The sequence below is a fragment of the Paramormyrops kingsleyae genome, chromosome 12, assembly GCF_048594095.1.
Source record: "Paramormyrops kingsleyae isolate MSU_618 chromosome 12, PKINGS_0.4, whole genome shotgun sequence".
Lineage (NCBI taxonomy): Eukaryota > Metazoa > Chordata > Actinopteri > Osteoglossiformes > Mormyridae > Paramormyrops > Paramormyrops kingsleyae.
In genome coordinates this window covers 962,759-982,823 of record NC_132808.1, presented here as the reverse complement: position 1 = coordinate 982,823, position 20,065 = coordinate 962,759, and the positions used below count along the sequence as shown (strand labels likewise).

Sequence of the window (20,065 nt, the reverse complement as noted above, 5' to 3'; positions counted from 1 at the left end):
GGGCCGACTGATTCAAGCTGATAGAAGAGCAACTTTGACTGAAATAACCACTCGTTACAACCGAGGTATGCAGCAAAGCATTTGTGAAGCCACAACACGCACAACCTTGAGGCGGATGGGCTACAACAGCAGAAGACCCCACCGGGTACCACTCATCTCCACTACAAATAGGAAAAAGAGGCTACAATTTGCACAAGCTCACCAAAATTGGATAGTTGAAGACTGGAAAAATGTTGCCTGGTCTGATGAGTCTCTGATGATTTCTGTTGAGACATTCAAATGGTAGAGTCAGAATTTGGCGTAAACAGAATGAGAACATGGATCCATCATGCCTTGTTACCACTGTGCAGGCTGGTGGTGGCGGTGTAATGGTGTGGGGGATGTTTTCTTGGCACACTTTAGGCCCCTTAGTGCCAATTGGGCATCGTTTAAATGCCACGGCCTACCTGAGCATTGTTTCTGACCATGTCCATCCCTTTATGACCACCATGTACCCATCCTCTGATGGCTACTTCCAGCAGGATAATGTACCATGTCACAAAGCTCGAATCATTTCAAATTGGTTTCTTGAACATGACAATGAGTTCACTGTACTAAAATTGCCCCCACAGTCACCAGATCTCAACCTAATAGAGCATCTTTGGGATGTGGTGGAATGGGAGATTCGTGCCCTGGATGTGCATCCCACAAATCTCCATCAACTGCAAGATGCTATCCTATCAATATGGGCCAACATTTCTAAAGAATGCTTTCAGCACCTTGTTGAATCAATGCCACGTAGAATTAAGGCAGTTCTGAAGGCGAAAGGGGGTCAAACACCATATTAGTATGGTGTTCCTAATAATCCTTTAGGTGAGTGTATGTCCTGTTGTAAGTAGCTGTATATATTTGTTTGCGTGACGTGTACCCTTACCTGTGTTATACATGTAATCCTGATGTGCTCTAGTGTTGTGTAATGACCTATCGTGTGTCAGCTTTCCCGCCTGGTGTCTAACCTCCCCCCGTTTGTCTGCCATGTTCATCTCTGTTCTATTGTTGCTTGTAGTATCATATAGAGAATCTTTGTGCAAATCCGTGTCTCCTCGTGTTATTTCGCTGCTGCCATAATACGTCAGTCTGCCTGGTGCTTCAGTATTTTTTTTTCCATAATTGAAGCTGTGAAGTGTAAACAATGTTAGGCAATGTAATGTTAGGCAATGTAAACAGGTTAAAGAGTGTTGGTAGTATGTTCTGATGGGTGTATCTGAGCTATCAGAACATTCTACATGCGGTTTATGGCCAGTAGTCATAATTAATATATAAACAGGTTAAATGCTGATATCAATATTCTTCCTATGGTTTAAGAGTTACTGAGTATCATTTGCATATCGCACTTGTACAGTGAACTATTGGGTGACATTTTGCTAACTAAGCCGAGCTAGTAGGAATTAAACTACACCCCTGGTAGAACTGTTTGATAGCGCAGCAAAAACCGATAGGTGTCTCTATAGATATATGCTGCTGTAGGCACACCTGCCTTTTGATATTCCTCAGTATCAGTGTATTTAAGTGCCTGCCTTTGTGGACTTCCCCAGTCAGTCATTGTGATTTTGTTCTGTGAGAAGTTACTGTATGTTGCTGCCCTGCTTGGTTTTTCTAGCTCTGCTCCCTGTGTTGCTCTTTCCCCCTCGTTGTTACCTTTTTGATATTCTTGTAGTTAATTCTTGTTTCCCTAATTTGCTTTCGACCCCATGTGGACCTTTTGTTTTGTAGTTTACAAAGTGTATTTAGTTTCCACAATAAGCCCCTCTGTTGTCTTGAAGCCGTAAGGTGGATCGTCACCTTCTTTTCCCGCCTACGCCATGCCGTATTGTAAAAGCTACAGATAAGTGACCATATGCGATAGAAGAGAATGCAAGATTGAGTTCATTATAATTGTACTGATTTTGTATTTTTGATAATATATTTTATATATTTTCTTACAACGTGTAAATTAGTTTTTACGTTGTTATTATTGTTATTAGTTATTATTAGCTTGTTATTTAGACACATCGACGGATGCAATGCCTTTGGTTTACACCTTTTCCAAATTGTGTTTGCACTTTTCATAACAATCTGAGAACAAACTCTGTTTTCCGTGCTATACCGAAATTGCACAAATCAGATGCTACTTTGCATATTACTTGTAAAGTAGCCACTGCTGTAGCTACCTCCAAAATAAATCAGTAACTGCTCTGAAAAGAACACAGAAAAGTGTATGCCTGGTTACCAGTGCTTTATTATCAGAGACAATAATGGATGCCCTCAGGTGGCTCAAGCTTCCAGATCCGGCCACCTAGCTCTACATTGTTAAAATACATTCCCCTGTTTCAAGCTGGTTGACATACAAGTGCCCATTAATAAAATTTTATGGTGGTAACTATTAACAATTGTATTTTAGCAAGTGAAAGTACATTTATATATGATTTTGTTCAAAGCGTGCAAAGACATGATTACTTTATACCAAATATGTATCCAGCGATAATCTTTGGTGAGTCCACTGGGTCGTCGTCTTCTTCTTATTCCTTGACCTTTGATGGTGAAATCAGTCCTCTAACTCCAGGTCTCTCCTGTAAGTGGATCTCCACCCCTGGGCTTAAGAAGCTGTGTTGAACTTGCTTGGTGTCACAGACCTGCTACTTTAACTGGAAAGAGGTTGTCTCCTAGGCTTGGGCGGTAATACGGTAATATGGTATACTGCGGGACCTAAAAATAGCAACGGTATCAGTTTTAATACCGTTATACCGTCATAAAAACAATGCACTTATATAGGAGACACGGATTAAATATTAAATACAATTTATTTAATGCCTAAAAATGCGTATGCATAGTTGTCATCACATGACAGCGTGGAGGAGAAATAGAGAGGTGGGGAAAGATGGCGAGTCGCGCACCAAGTGACCTGGTCTCGAAAAAGAACACAACTTCTGCAGTTTGGCAGTATTTCGGGCTTCGACCGAACGAGAAGGGAGAGGCGGTAAATACATATTTATTTAATTGATTCAGGTATTTTTATTTGGTTTACGTTAAAAACAATATTGGAAATAAGACTGGAAAGAAGTTTTTGTTTAGGACTATTGCTTTGCAAAACTTTTATAATATGGATATGTTTATGTTAATTCAACTGTTAATTTGCACTTTTTTATAAGCTGCTCTTCTTTGTTATTAAAAGTTGTTCAGGCGGTGTGATTTAATTTGACTTGTGTGCGCGTCTCTGCGCGAAAACTGTTCTGGATGTTTATGTTAATTTAATTCTGTTTGACTGTTGTATTTGCACTTTTTTATAAACTGCTATTTGTTGCTAATAAAAGTTGTTAATATTGTTCTGCATATAATTTTGTTATTGTTTCAGTATTAGTGTTTGGTATTCAGTTTCTGAATGGTTTAGGCACAAGCCAACAGTTTGGTGACGCTGTCTGAGCCTTACGTCACAATTTTTTTATTATTCACAGTAATACCGTATACCGAGGTAAAATAGGGAGGAGGTTTGACGGTATCAAAATTTGGATACCGCCCAAGCCTATTGTCTCCATATGTTAAAATCTTGCAACACATGCGTTTAGTTTGTTTTATCCCTACAGTCATATTACTTCACAAAGCAGCAAATTCAAAAGTAGTTAAACAATATCTGACCTACAAAATGCAAATGCTACCAATAAAGTGTCCCATGAATCGTAAGAGCATAGCTAAGTTTTCTAGCATTAATGACTGTTATGTGTAGGCTATATATTGTGCTCATATATGTGTATCTCTAATACTGAAATGTACACTCACCTAAAGGATTATTAGGAACACCTGTTCAATTTCTCATTAATGCAATTATCTAATCAACCAATCACATGGCAGTTGCTTCAATACATTTAGGGGTGTGGTCCTGGTCAAGACAATCTCCTGAACTCCAAACTGAATGTCAGAATGGGAAAGAAAGGTGATTTAAGCAATTTTGAGCGTGGCATGGTTCTTGGTGCCAGACGGGCCGGTCTGAGTATTTCACAATCTGCTCAGTTACTGGGATTTTCACGCACAACCATTTCTAGGGTTTACAAAGAATGGTGTGCAAAGGGAAAAACATCCAGTATGCGGCAGTCCTGTGGGCGAAAATGCCTTGTTGATGCTAGAGGTCAGAGGAGAATGGGCCGAATGATTCAAGCTGATAGAAGAGCAACTTTGACTGAAATAACCACTCGTTACAACCGAGGTATGCAGCAAAGCATTTGTGAAGCCACAACACGCACAACCTTGAGGCGGATGGGCTACAACAGCAGAAGACCCCACCGGGTACCACTCATCTCCACTACAAATAGGAAAAAGAGGCTACAATTTGCACGAGCTCACCAAAATTGGACAGTTGAAGACTGGAAAAATGTTGCCTGGTCTGATGAGTCTCGATTTCTGTTGAGACATTCAAATGGTCAGAATTTGGCGTAAACAGAATGAGAACATGGATCCATCATGCCTTGTTACCACTGTGCAGGCTGCTGGTGGTGGTGTAATGGTGTGGGGGATGTTTTCTTGGGACACTTTAGGCCCCTTAGTGCCAATTGGGCATCGTTTAAATGCCACGGCCTACCTGAGCATTGTTTCTGACCATGTCCATCCCTTTATGACCACCATGTACCCATCCTCTGATGGCTACTTCCAGCAAGATAATGCACCATGTCACAAAGCTTGAATCATTTCAAATTGGTTTCTTGAATATGACAATGAGTTCACTGTATTACATACTTCACAGACAAGATCTTATTAAAGGTTTGGTCAACTATCCATATGGGCCAACATTTCTAAAGAATGCTTTCAGCACCTTGTTGAATCAATGCCACGTAGAATTAAGGCGGTTCTGAAGGCGAAAGGGGGTCAAACACCGTATTAGTATGGTGTTCCTAATAATCCTTTAGGTGAGTGTATATCGTCTATGAATTAAATTAAAGTATAAAAGCCTATATTGGTAAATATTGGTAATCAAATAAATTCGTTTTGCCATTCAAAGTAGGTCTAATAGAATATTTTAAATGTCATGTAACGCTGTGAAATTTTATTTTATAGAGAGATGCAGCAGCAGCATCAACAGAAAAAAATTGAGGAATTTAAAACGTGGATGCTTATAGCCTGTATATTGTTTAGGCTATTAAGCCCACTGATTCCCTTATTTTTAAGCCTATGTGGAATGCCATTGCCAAACCTGTCCGTTGTTGCCTACAGTATATGTTGCTTAAAAATAAATAAATGGCAATGTTGCCGTTGCTCATATTTCTTTATCATATAAGGGTTTTGTTTAAGGTGACATTTGTTAGGCATGCAGATTATTTGTCCCTCTTTTAAATTGGAGCGAGCGTGGAGCGATTTGACTGGAGCGGGAGGAAATTTTAGTGGAGCGAGGAGCGGTGTTGAGCTCTTGTGCAGGCTAATTTTTCATAGTCACACAATTAGCATGCTCAGCTCAGCGTAGCTGAATTCTATAACTTAGCGGTGCTATGCTAACGCTATACTTACTTGTCAACCTCAAGTCAACATTTGCGAATCATTAAACGCTAAATATTGCAAACGACTGTTTACTTAACCCTTTTTTGTCTTCATGCTTTAGTAGTAGTCCAACAGGATTTGAAACAGAGGAGGCTGGAGCTCAGCCCTACTGTTTGAAGCGCTACTCTAACTGAACAATGGTGGTGGGCGGATCATCCAAGTATCAATAATATCGATAATAATGTTGGTATTGATATTGATCAATACCAGTTTAATGAGATCGATACTTCAGTTTCAATCTCTCTCCCGAATGCACTGCGGCTGTGTGTTCGCGCTGCTGCTCTCAATTGCCGCTCCCAGCTGTCACATGGCGCAGGCGCACACACACACTATAATATTTATAATAAAGTATTTTAATAGTGGGTCGCTGAGTCATGCTCGCAATAATTAAACAGCAGGGATAGTTCGGGGTTTAATCATCAGATGCATGTGTTTATTACACCCGCACTACTACAACCCACACACCGGCACTGCTCACTGTGCACGTCATCCCATTTACTCCTCATACACATGGTGGGCGCACGCACACATACACACACTGCATACAACAATAAACATTAACCACTATACATGACATAACACACAGCACATTTATAATCACAGAAGCGATTACTGAGAACTATTTACAAGCTGGCATCAGTCTAACATGCCACGCTGCCGGCCGGTACCGCCACACTACAGTATTTATTTACTTATAAACTTTGCCCAAATTCTGTCCTGGGTTTTACATAATTAATCAAAAAAAAAATCACAAAAACACTTAAAGGTAATGAAAATTAATTCAGCTTTAGCAATTTAATGATGCATCCACCTTAATTATTAAGAAGTATCGATATTGGTATCGTATTGGCGATACTTTCCCTGCGTTTACTTGGTATCACATCGATACCAAATCTTGTAGTATCGCACACCACTACTGAACAAACTGATTGACAGCTCTGTTGGGGGTGGCCAGGCAGGGTGGCCAATCAGGTTTCAAGGTTAGTTGGTGCCACCCTCAGCCACCCCTGTGGTCCCGCCTCTGCTGTAATACCTCTTTGTTTTTTGTATATTTATGCAGATGTTGCAACAAAGTTTTCTCTTAAGTTAACAATGAACAACGAGCCAATTAAGCGTTCCTTGAGCGATTTGCATTGGATCAGGAAAAAAACTGCCATACGGTAGTTCAGGTGTATTTTAGCTCCAAGTTTAAAGTGAAAGTAAAAGTATGGCCAGACAGCATTTCCTGTAAGGATGTAACTGTGTTAATCAAAGCACCTATAAGCTGTTTATTAAAAAAGAAACTATGTACGTAAGTTTTCCTGTCTTATTGAAACGGTTCTTTGTTTGAGAAAGATGGAGATGCAGATCAAAAGTTTCAGCATTATTTTGATCTTGTTCATCATTAACTCTGATGGTATGTACTTTTGGAATACAGTTTTATGTGTCTGCCAAACTCATATAATAAAGCTGAATAAATGCAATCGAGCTGTTCTTGTTTTGGGTGCATTAAATAAGTACCAGGTATGCTTACCAAATATTAAAGTAACTGCATTGGGATTGGTGTTTTTGACTTATTATTTAATGTTTTGTTGTCATATAGAGATTATATATAGATATATATCCCTGTGGTAGGTTTCCTGCTACACGGCTCTGCTGGTCCTCTAACAGCCCGGCTGACAGGAGCTGTACTGCTGCCCTGCTTTGTGGACAGACCCCTGCCTTTGGAGGAGCTGGAGGTGGACTGGAGAAGGACTGATTCAGACACCATCGTGCACCTATTCCAGGGGGGTCAGAGCAGACCTGAATCACAGGGGGATGCCTACAGGGGCAGAGCGCGCATCTTCTCTCAGGAGATCCCCAAAGGCAACTTCTCTCTGCTGCTTGAGGATGTGAGGATTACAGATGCAGGAGTGTACAAGTGTGTGGTTTACACAGAGCAGAAGGACCTTGAAGCACGAGTGGAAATACAGAATGTAGGCAAGTGAACTTTTCTGGTTTATGGCTTATGACTCATGGAACCAGAGGCGTAGGTTTCATATTGAGATTGGCGGAGACGAGTATGTTGTGGTCAGAGGTGTGACGTCACGTCTGTAGTGGTGCTGTGTAAACTTCGTTTTTTATATTCGTAAATAATTAGTGTTACAAGCACAATATATAAAGTGACAATCATATTTCTATTTTACTGATATTCATCTTCACCTATATGGCAGTTTAAGTGTGGTAATGTCCCACATTATGTACGCTGAATTATGCGCAAATCACAAGATTCCATCAGGAATGTCAACTGCTGTCAAGCTGTCCGCAATTTGCCGATACATGGTAAAATCTTCTGCGCTTAAAATGTGTGGTATCAGGTGGCTTTTAGGATGATAACAGACTAATTAAGCGATCCCGCATAGGAAAAGGATGATTTATAGTCATATGTACGAAGTACGTAGAGGATGTATTTAAAAACAGAAAATTCCTACTTTTCCCATACTTTACAGACAAGATCTTATTAAAGGTTTGGTCAACTTATACTGTATCATCATCAAGAAAATACACTTTGAATTCCATGGTCTTATGCGCATTCACTGTAAAAAAAAATCCGTCAAAAAACGGAAAATGTACTGGCAGAAAATTACCGGCACATTTCCCATTAAGTTAACGGACTCTTCAAGTCTCAAGGAAAATATCGTAAATTCACAGTTTTCCACAGTCTGATGGGTCTGGAATGTAACTTCCGCGATAGGTGGGGGATCCATCACGGTCTGACGAGGCTAACAGAACCACATCATCTGCAAAAAGCAGAGACCTAATCCTGAGGTCACCAAACCGGACACCCTCAACGCTCTGGCTGCGCCTAAAAATTATGTCCATAAAGGTTATGAACAGAATCGGTGATAAAGGGCAGCCCTGGCGGAGTCCAACCCTCACCGGGAACGAGTCTGACTTACTGCCGGCAATGCGGACCAAGCTCTGACACCGGTCGTACAGGGACCGAACAGCCCTTATAAGGCAGTCCGGCACCCCGTACTCCCGGAGCACTCCCCACAGGACTCCCCGAGGGACGCGGTCGAATGCCTTCTCCAAGTCCACAAAACACATGTAGACTGGTTGGGCAAACTCCCACGCACCCTCCAGGACCCTGCCGAGTGTATAGAGCTGGTCCACTGTTCCACGGCCAGGGCGAAAACCACACTGCTCCTCCTGAATCCGAGGTTCAACTATCCGACGGACTCTCCTCTCCAGCACCCCTGAATAGACCTTACCAGGGAGGCTGAGGAGTGTGACCCCCCTATAGTTGGAACACACCCTCCGGTCTCCCTTCTTGAAGATGGGGACCACCACCCCGATCTGCCAATCCAGAGGCACCGCCTCCGATGTCCACACAATGCCGCAGATGCGTGTCAACCAAGACAGCCCTGCAACATCCAGAGCCTTAAGGAACTCCGGGCGGATCTCATCCACCCCCGGGGCCCGGCCACTGAGGAGCTTTTTAACCACCTCAGCAACCTCTGCCCCAGAGATAGGTAAGTCCACCCCCAAGTCCCCAGACTCTGCTTCCTCATTGGAAGGCATGTTGGTGGGATTGAGGAGGTCTTCGAAGTATTCCTTCCACCGACCCACAATGTCCCGAGCTGAGGTCAGCAGCGCACCATCCCCACCATAAACAGTGTTGATGCTGCACCGCTTTCCTGCCCTGAGACGCCAGATGGTGGACCAGAATCTCCTCAAAGCCGTCCGGAAGTCATTCTCCAAAGCCTCGCCAAACTCTTTTTGCCTCAGCGACCGCCGAAGCCGCGTTCTACTTGGCCTGCCGGTACTCATCAGCTGCTTCCGGAGTCCCACAGGTCAAAATGGCCCGATAGGACTCCTTCTTCAGCTTGACGGCATCCCTCACCATCGGTGTCCACCAGCGGGTTCGGGGATTGCCGCCGCAACAAGCACCGACCACCTTACGGCCACAGCTCCGGTCAGCCGCCTCCACAATGGAGGCGCGGAACATGGCCCATTCGGACTCGATGTCCCCCGCCTCCCCCGGGACATGGGAGAAGTTCTGCCGGAGGTAGGAGTTGAAACTCCCTCTGACAGGGGATTCCGCCAGACGTTCCCAACAGACCCTCACTATACGCTTGGGCCTGCCAGGCCTGGCCGGCTTCCTCCCCCACCAGCGGAGCCAACCCACCACCAGGTAATGATCAGTTGACAGCACCGCCCCTCTCTTCACCCGAGTGTCCAAGACATGTGGCCGCAAGTCCGATGACACGACTACAAAGTCGATCATCGAACTGTGGCCTAGGGTGTCCTGGTGCCAAGTGCACATATGAACACCCTTATGCCTGAACATGGTGTTCATTATGGACAATCCGTAACGAGCACAGAAGTCCAACAACAGAACACCACTCGGGTTCAGATCGGGGGGGCCATTCCTCCCAATCACGCCACTCCAGGTCTCACTGTCATTGCCCACGTGAGCATTGAAGTCCCCCAGCAGAACAAGAGAGTCCCCGGGGGGAGCGCTCTCCATCACCCCTTCCAAGGACTCCAAAAAGGGTGTGTATTCTGAACTGCCGTTTGGCGCATAAGCACAAACAACAGTCAGGACCCGTCCCCCCACTCGAAGGCGAAGGGAGGCTACCCTCTCGTCTACTGCGGTAAACCCCAATGTACAGGCGCCCAGCCGGGGGGCAATAAGTATGCCCACCCCAGCTCGGCGCGTCTCCCCGTGAGCAACTCCAGAGTGGAAGAGGGTCCAACCCCCTTCGAGGAGACTGGTTCCAGAGCCCAAGCCGTGCGTCGTGGTGAGCCCGACTATATCTAGTCGGAACCTCACAGCCTCGCGCACCAGCTGAGGCTCCTTCCCCACCAGAGAGGTGACATTCCATGTCCCTAGAGCTAGCTTCTGCAGCCGAGGATCGGACCGCTAAGGTCCCCGCCTTCGGCCACTGCCTAACTCACACTGCAGCCGACCCCTATGGCCCCTCCTACAGGCGGTGAGCCCATTGGAGGGGGACCCACATGCCTTGTTCGGGCTGTGACCGACCAGGCCCCATGGGTGTAGGCCTGGCCACTAGGCGCTCGCCATCGAGCCCCACCCCCAGGCCTGGCTCCAGGGGAGGGCCCCGGTGACCCGCGTCCGGGCAAGGGAAATCGTGGATCAATGTTTATACTCATCATTAGGGGTCTTGTGAGCCGCACTTCGTCTGGTTCCTCACCCAGGACCTGTTTGCCTTGGGTGACCCTACCAGGGGCTTAAAGCCCCGGGCAACTTAGCTCCTGGGATCATTGGAACACGCAAACCTCTCCACCACGATAAGGTGTCGGCTCCAGAAGAGGGGGCGATCTGGCCTAAAAATTAAATCCGATTTTCAATTTTAATCAATTTTCCCCTCCCCTACTCGAAATCAAACTACAGATGACAAATAAATGGTTCAAAACAAGTTTTAACTGTATTTTTTTCTTCCTTTAACTCTCTGGGGTCGAGTATGTCGTCGGCGACATCGCGTACTTTTCGCGTCTATTTCAGTTTATATATCGCTGAAATCTTAATGTAGAATCATGAAAAAAACGCTGGCTAAATCCGTAATCTGTCTTGTTTTCAAAACGTTCATTGTCGGAAGTATTAAAGTTTTTTTAACTAGGTTAAATCGGCAAAAAAGTAAACCATGTCATCTTACTTTGTTTTACCTGCATCGGGGGCGTGTAGTACCGCTCTCACCCGAAGATCGCTATTCACATTATAAATAGTTATAGTTATAAATAGTAAATTAGCGCGTATTCAAATCACATTCGCATGGTAATTTGATTAACAGCGCAACGGTGAAACGCGATCCAGATACATCCCCTTCAGCGCCATAAAAGGGGGTTGGGGACGTGGCCAGGTGACAATGGCTCATTCATACACATGAAAGTTGCTACATATTCAATGAAAGGAGCCAGAAATAGTGACATGAGTTAGGTTTTTCTTATTTATTTATCCAAATGAATGTTGCATCTACACCATTTAGTCATCTTCATGTAGCCAAGACTTTGGTGATCAGATATCTGGGATCAAAACAAACTGCCAGCATTGCTTACTATGTACTTTTATAATGTTTCTGCAAGTGTTCCAAACTGCATTTTGCAATGTCTATACTTTGATGTCAAATTTCAAACTTAACAAAAATCTGACATATTTACAATATATATTAAAATAAAGATGAGTGTAATGGCAAAACAAATATATAAGAAATAATTTATTTGCCATGAATTAAGTTTATGATATTTGAAGAAATGTGTGATCATGCCCCAGTCAAAAAGTGTGAAAGTGTGTTTCCTACCCCTAGACCCCAGAGGGTTAAGGTTAAAGTGCAATCTGACAAGCCGAAAAAGATGCTTGTAAGTGAGATGGCAGACCACGCCATTGTAAACACTTTTAGAAACTTGTAAAAACGTTTAGCATGTTAATAAATCCAGGCTTTTCCACAGTATGTATGGGCACCATGTCTTTTTCAATATACATCGCGACAGTGTTTGTTATCGCCTTCTACCGTGCCCCATTCTTATCATATGACACACAGTTCGAAAACGTGTCAGGGACGGTTGCTTGCTTAACTTTGGATGTTACATAAGAACATAAGAACTATACAAATGAGAGGAGGCCATTCGGCCCATCGAGCTCGCTTGGGGAGAACTTAACTAATAGCTCAGAGTTGTTAAAATCTTATCTAGCTCTGATTTAAAGAAACCCAAGGATTCAGCTTGCACTACATTATCAGGAAGACCATTCCATACTCTGACTACACGCTGTGTAAAGAAGTGCTTCCTTAAATCCTGTTTGAAATGTTCTCCCGCTAATTTCCACCTATGGCCACGAGTTCTTGTATTTGAACTAATGCTGAAGTAACTATTCGGTTGAACAGCATCCAAACCTGTTAGAATCTTATAGACCTGGAGTTAATTAACAAAACTGTTGAAGAGGCATGGGGATTTTTTAAAAGCACATTATTGCAAGTACAAGAGGACTTCATACCTGTTTCTAGCAAGAATAAATCAAGGAAATTGCAACCTAGGTGGTTTAATAGGGACATAAAGTATAAAGTAAGGAGGAAAAGGGCTTTGTTCCAGAGATGGAAAATAACTGATGATGACGTAATAAAGCAAGAGTATCTAAATCTACAGGCTGAATTAAAAAATGACATTAGACGAGCTAAAAGGAATGTCGAAAGGAAGATCGCATTGGAGGCTAAGGATGACGTTAAAAGTTTCTTCCAGTATTTTAACTCTAAAAGAGCTCTAAAAGCTGAAATCACTAATCTGCAGGATAGTAAGGGTCTTATAATTGAAAACGACATTGACATAGTAAATGAGTTCAATGATAGTTTTGCACGGGTATTCACTGTTGAGGACACTAGTAACTTACCAGTTCTTATTACTAATCCAACATCGTCTATAACTAATATATATATAACTGAAGCTGATGTTTTGCAAAGCCTAGCTAAGCTCAAAATAAATAAATCACAGGGCCCTGATGGCATCTTACCTATAGTGTTAAAAGAGATGAGGGATATTATTTGCCAACCCTTAACATTACTGTTTCAAAAATCCTTATCTGAAGGTGTGGTACCTTCTGATTGGAAGCATGCCAACATAACGCCCATTTTCAAAAAAGGGGATAGAAGTAATTTGTCAAACTATAGGCCAATCAGTCTAACTTGTATACAGTAACTGGTAAAGTTATGGAGGCTATAATCAAAGAGAAAATGGTAGATTACCTGGACTCAAATAACATTTTGAGGGATAGCCAGCATGGATTTAGGAGAGGTAGATCCTGTTTAACAAATCTGTTGGAGTTTTTTGAGGAAGCTACTCAGGAAGTTGATGATAAGAAGGCCTATGATGTCATCTATTTAGATTTCCAAAAGGCTTTTGATGTTGTTCCCCACAAGAGGCTCTCACTTAAACTCAAAGCGACAGGTATTTTAGGAACTGTAGCGACTTGGATTGATAACTGGTTAACGGATAGGAAGCAGCGAGTAGTTATAAGAGGCTCGATGTCACAGTGGGCCTGCGTTCATAGTGGGGTACCGCAGGGTTCAATTTTAGGACCACTATTGTTCCTAATTTACATAAATGATATAGACACCAAATGGAAATCCTAAATCCATGTAAATTTGAATTAATCAATAAAACCGATGTATCGCCCCCCTCTAATTGTACGTGGTGTTTTTCCATTTGAATTCCAGGCGAATTACAGGATACTGCAGTACGTGGTATTTTCACGGGATTTTCCAAACCAATGCTATTGCCGGCAAAATCCAAAGCAGACTGTACTTTTCAGGTTTTCGGTGTAACACTTCATTCTTCTGCTGAGAAACAAACAAACAAAAATACCTACGTTTCCTCCTTGAATACGAGGGGAAAACACAAAATGCCAGGTTGCCAGGTTGTGTGAATCTTCCTGTTCTTGTTCCAGAGCGGCTGGTGGTGACGGGTACAGATGAGCCTGTCTATGCACATGTGGGAGAGGAGGTGACTCTCAGCTGCTCTGTGGACACCCATGTTAATCGGACAGAGCTTCAGGTGAAATGGATAAAGACAGATGACGATGACATCTTAGTCCTTTTGTATGATAATGGAGAGAACAGACCAGAGTCACAGGATGGAAGATACTCTGGAAGAGCTGAATTCTTCACTGAGGGAATTCCCAAAGGAAACTTCTCAATGAAACTGAGGAATGTGAAGACTGAAGACACAGGAGAGTTCAGGTGTGAAGTCCACTCAGATACTGATTCTGCCAATACAACTGCCAGGATAGCAGCACTGGGTGAGTCACTGGAAGGACTGGTTTTAACATGCATCTCAGCATAGTTTTGTGTCATTAAATCACATTTTCATTCCGCTAAGCCTCAGTGGTTCTGCTGCAGACTGATCTTTATGCAAATGCCATAGTGTTTAATCTGCTCAGTATAACAGTAGAAAGGGTCAAATTTAATTCAGTTTTAAAGGCACAGAATACATAAAATGAATGAATGAAAATTTGTTTCAGGCTTCAGCTTTAGTGCAGTGTTCAGCTCTATCATAACAGGTACATTTTATTAGAGTGATGCAGTGAATATATAAGTATGGTTTTATTATTAATATTCATTTAGGATCTATGGAGACCATGAGAGTGTGACTGGGAAAAATGCAGTAATAACATGGTGTTTTAATTGCACATAACATAATGTGACTGGGTAATACAATTAGACAGCTCTATGACATGTTGTCACACTTATGGACAAAGATTTGTTCATAAATTTCTGCTCCACTTTGTGAGACTAAATGTGTGGACGTGTTGATTATGCTGCAGCATGACAAACAGCCTATTTTAGAAAATGACTAATGGAATGTAATTCTGAATATTTTAGGTTATTCATCCCTGCATTGGCTGATTCTGGGGCTGTGCATCGCTGTCACACCGGTAGTCCTACTTACTGGTGCTTTATCTGTCAGGCATTTAATAAGGGGAGGTAAGTGTAGCATCTGCTCTGTCATTTCTAGTAATTTTAATGACATCAGTGGATCCATGTTTGCAGCCACTTATCCTGTAGAGGGCATCGCACGCACAACCCGGCTGAGGAACAGTTTTTACCCCACATCCATCACACTTCTGAACTCACAGCACTGATCTCAAACATTCTGAAGCAGTACCCCACATGTGCAATTTCCATATTTATGTGCATTTAGTCCACTTCAAAACTACCTACGCGAACTTACTTACAAGCACCTTATTGTATATATATATATTGTACATACAGTATATAGTGACTGTACATACTATCCCACTCTATTTATGCCTTGAATCTATTTAATTGTAAATATACTGTGCATCTGCTGGCGTGTTCCAAACTAAATCTTACTGTACTTACAATGACAATAAAGCATCTATCTATCTCAGCAGACATGGGGCATCAGGCAGGACTGTATCTACACAGGGTACCTGTCCATTGCAAGGCTTAACTGTGACATAATTAACATGCTTTGATCCTGTGTCTCTGGTAACAAACACATATATGTGAATATGAATCATTTCAGAAAGTCTTATCACTGTAAACCCCAGCAAACCAAAACAATGAACCAAAGCTGATGTCCTCATAGAAATTATACTAAAATTAAAGCAGGAGCTGCATCTAGTGAGACTGACAGTCTGTACTGGGTGTCTGTAGGTGAGCATGCAGCAGAGGATGGCTGTAGATCATTAAACTTTGCATGAACCATCATCTAATTTTAAACAGCATATGGTTAAATTTGGTTCTACTTTCTCTCCATAGATAAAAGCAAACAGGCTCTATTGAGTCACGGTTCACATGTCACAATTCCACCAATCATGGTTTCCACAGCCTTCATCCTGTGGGGTGTAACTGAAGGTGAGCCCATTGAATATCAGTTAAATAATGCTTTAAAAAGAGGCAAATTTATAGTATAGGGAGATCATTAAACACACTGTGATGAAATAAAGATGTAATTAACAACAGCAGAGGCAGCACCCCCTGGTGACTAATTATAGAATTTTATGCTATCAATGAATAATGAAATGATGGATAACATGAAATCCAATGTAAAGTTCGGCAGAGTAGAAGGAAGGAAGTTGTGAGAAGTAAAGAAATTTAAACAGGAAAAACGGGGATCCTAGTGCTGCATTCAGACCTGGGGAACAATTCTATGGCTGCCCACATAAATACTGTAAGAGAAAAGGATTCCCTCAATTTTATCAGTAATTCCTCAGGGTTGTGTGCAGCTCATCAGGTTAGGATGCGGTGCTTGTAATTGGAAGGTCACTGACTTAAATCCCAGACTTGACAAAGTGATTTTACACATGAGCCCTTGAGCATGGCCCTTAACTTTCAATAGCTCCAGATATTTTCTTAATCTGCTTTCTGTTAAAAAAAAAAAAAGTCACTTTGGATAAAAAGGGGACATAGGTGATTTATATATTTTTTACCGTATCTGGTGCGCACCACTTAGTATCTGGTGAGAACCACTTAGTATCTGGTGGGCACCACTTAGTATCTAGTGGGCACCAGATATGGTAAAACATTTTTTTTATCACCTATGTCCCTTACGGTGCTCTATAAGGGGCTCCGTAAAAAGGTTTGCTAAATAAATAAAAAAACACAATGTTAACTGTTTCCCAGGATCCACAGAAGAGGCTGTTACTTGTCCTACCGTCAGTCTGCTGTATATCCTGGTGTTGTTTTATATGGCTCCGTATCGGAAATTATTTACAGGTATGTTTCCATGTTTCCTACACATAAAATTAAAGTAGGTTGTCCCTGTTTGAAAAAAGGTGCTTTCAAATCAACTGTTAAATAATGACGGGTGTTCGGAGTTAATTTGACCAAGACAGCGATCATTGTCAGCATTGTGTCAGAGCAGTTTGGAGAGAAGCAGCCGAGAGCTTCCAAAGGACCATATGTAAAGAACCAAAGAGCAGTGAAGATTCATAGTATCTGGCAGGAGATGAAAACCTTCAGGTCCCAATACAAACAGGCAAAAGAAGAGAACCACAGTGGCTTGGCTCAGCTGATGTACATCCTACTCAAGAAGATCAGGGTCCTCCGCTGGGCAGAGTGGCCTTGGAGACAACAACATGAAAGAGCCTGAAAGCACTGCATTTATCACCAAGCCCTTCAAGTTCATGAAGGAACTGCTTGGGCAGAAGCATACACTGTAAAAAAAAAAATGTTCAGCCAACTCAAAAATTCAAGGCAACATGCCGCAATACATTTTTGAGTTGTCAACTCAGTTACAAAAGTTCAACAAACCTATAGACAGAGGTTCAGCTAACTTTGACTTAAGAGTTAAGGCAACACTGTAATACAAGTTAGATTAACCTATACAGCAAATTTGCCAGTGTTAAATTAACAATGCATGGTGTTTATATAATTCTCAACAAATCAGTGTTACATTTATCACTGCAATGAGTGTTTTTGTATAGTGTTAAATTTTATTAGCGCTTATAGTGTTCAGTTGACACCATAGAGTGTTACATCACTGAAACTCCACCTCTTCACAGATTCCAAGCCCATATAGGTGGCACCCAGGTAAATAATGGGTGGCTTATGTCTGGGGCAGCCAGCTACCGTGTTTGATTAACCCACCATCATAAGAAAGACTATGACCAACAAGACCTTGTCGATTGTTACATTTATTTTTCTGGAAACCATCCCCCTGTGTTCATGTAAGATTAACACGTTTGTTTTTTCTGACTTTTGTCTTATTTGTGCATCAAAGTCAGGATTGAGTTAGAGAAATAATGTTTAAAAATGTATTATTAGTTTCTTTTTTAACATATGAAATAGTTTTCTTGTACCAGTATAAGAGTAAACCAATTGAGCTCTCTTGCAATCACCTGTGGTATGAAACTGAATAAAATGTGTGTTACCAGTCTTGGGGAAAACCAGTGAGAATCCAATGTGAAACAGCACTGTGCAAATTGTCATGTGTTCCTAATGACAAGGCCAAGACTGGTAATCAAACTAGCCTCTCAGCAGGAATGTTAGTGTAAAAGCAGTGCTTATTGACACAGATAATAAAGCTTGTTAGAATGCATAACATAATTACTTAGCAGGGCTGAGAGAAGGTGAGAGCTCCCCTAGTGCAATTTTAGAACAATCTGTGTTCTAGGATGGTATGTCATGGATATTAGTCTATCATATTTTAGCATTATGAATCCAGGCCTTTTTCTATGCTTGAGTTCATGTATGCCAGGTGGTCTGAGTAGTATAGTGACTGTGGTAGGTGTGAGTTTTGATTGGTTTCATTTCAAATATGTGAATGGGATATTCTTCTTGGAAGATAGTTTAGCGCCGATTTGTCATCCTTTAACATTTGCCTCATCATGGCATTTCTCTCGGAAAGCCTTCAGATCCTTAGAGCAAGGTTTCTTATACATGCCTTATTTAATACCATTATGGTGGATAAAAAAAAATAAAAAATCTCTTAAAAGGCTGTACAATATCATGGTATGCAAATAAACATCCAACATCAATGGTTTACAGGGAAGTGGGCGGTACCAGGAGCTGCATAGCAAAGGGTGTCACAACTCTCGTAACACATTTCCATATACAAAACCCATCAGCCAAGGTTAGAACAGGTAACCAAAATCGGCTTACATCCACAAATACACCACACCCACCATTAAAATATACACAAATATCTTTTTTTCTAATTTAAAAATCATACGCAAGAAAAAGTCAGGAAAAGCAAGGCTTTGTTTAACGTCGTAGCACACAGCGCTCTGATCTTAAAAAAAAAAAACAGCACTAATCTGAACAAATTTTCATATATATTAAGTAAAGGCTGAGAAGTCTTTCTTGGTCAGAGTCTTTCTCATGATGGTTGGTAAATCACGGTGGCTCTTATGATTCTCAAATGAGTTCGTATATGCACATTAAAATGGGCCAGATAGGGACCACCCATTATGCACCTGTGTGCCACCTATATGGGCTTGGAATCTGGGAAGAGGTGGAGTTACAATGATCTAACACTCTATGGTGTCAACTGAACACTATAAGAGCTAATAAAATGTAACACTATAAAACAACACTCATTGCACTCTGTAAAGTTTTAAATGTAACACTGATTTGGTGAAAATTATATAAACACCATGCAGTGTTACTTTAACACTGGCAAATTTGCTGTGTTGGTACAAAGTTTCAACAAACTTAGATTGTTAAATTGTCAACACTATTTTGCAAGTTCGATTAACATAGGTACAGAGGTTTAGTCAACTTTGTTTGAGTCGTCAAATTAAATTTAAATAAACCTGCCTTGTTTAGGTGACATTTTAAGAGTTAATGTTTTCTTTAACTTTTTTTTAATATTTCAAGTTGCCTTGTTTAGAGTACTAAAAAACTTATATTACCATTAGAACCCACTGAAAAAAAGTGGGTTTAGATTTAACAATCTAAGTTTATTGAAACTTTGTACCTAGGTTAATCTAACTTGTATTACAGTGTTGCCTTAACTCTTAAGTCAAAGTTAGCTGAACCTCTGTTTGACTTAACTCAAAAATGTATTGCAGCATGTTGCCTTGAATTTTTGAGTTGGTTGAACATATTTTTTTACGGTGTGGAATGAATGCAACATATATTAAATTATCCCATTTAAAATTTATATTTAAAGTAACTCTTGTTTTAATTTTGCAGATACATGGCGGTTTATTATACTCCTCTCTCTGTCAACTGCATTTCCCATCATTATAGTGGGTGCACTAACAGGTAAGTTAAGGTGTAATCAGTGGATATTTAAGCAATAACATACAAGAAGGAGTGTGGCTGTACTCCAATATATCACAGCTGTGATTTGGTCGTAGGCACAGGGCTGCAGGCAGAGTGCCAAAGACAATCACAGCTGTAAGATATTGGAATACAACAGCACTGCTTTGAGTATGTTATTGCTTTTGTGCAACAGTTCATCGAATGGCATTTATAAGGTAACAATAATAAGCCACAACAAATAATACTTTGCTTGATTATTTATTTAAACATTTATGGGCCTTCACAAAAATAAATAAATAAATAGTTCCAGTAAACTGGTC

At 41.4% G+C, this 20,065-nt stretch overlaps 1 protein-coding gene across 1 annotated transcript in view; it reads left to right on the top strand.

The window, feature by feature from the left end:
* Window positions 1-6,599: 6,599 nt before the first annotated feature.
* Window positions 6,600-20,065, top strand: part of LOC111844771 (uncharacterized) — a 63,361-nt gene continuing 49,895 nt past the window's right edge. The window contains exons 1-7 of the mRNA XM_072718484.1: window positions 6,600-6,934; window positions 7,153-7,497; window positions 13,958-14,308; window positions 14,892-14,993; window positions 15,795-15,890; window positions 16,659-16,751; window positions 19,674-19,745. Of these exons, the coding sequence (XP_072574585.1) occupies window positions 6,874-6,934; window positions 7,153-7,497; window positions 13,958-14,308; window positions 14,892-14,993; window positions 15,795-15,890; window positions 16,659-16,751; window positions 19,674-19,745 (1,120 nt within the window). The 5' untranslated portion in view covers window positions 6,600-6,873. The remainder of the gene's footprint in view (window positions 6,935-7,152; window positions 7,498-13,957; window positions 14,309-14,891; window positions 14,994-15,794; window positions 15,891-16,658; window positions 16,752-19,673; window positions 19,746-20,065) is intronic.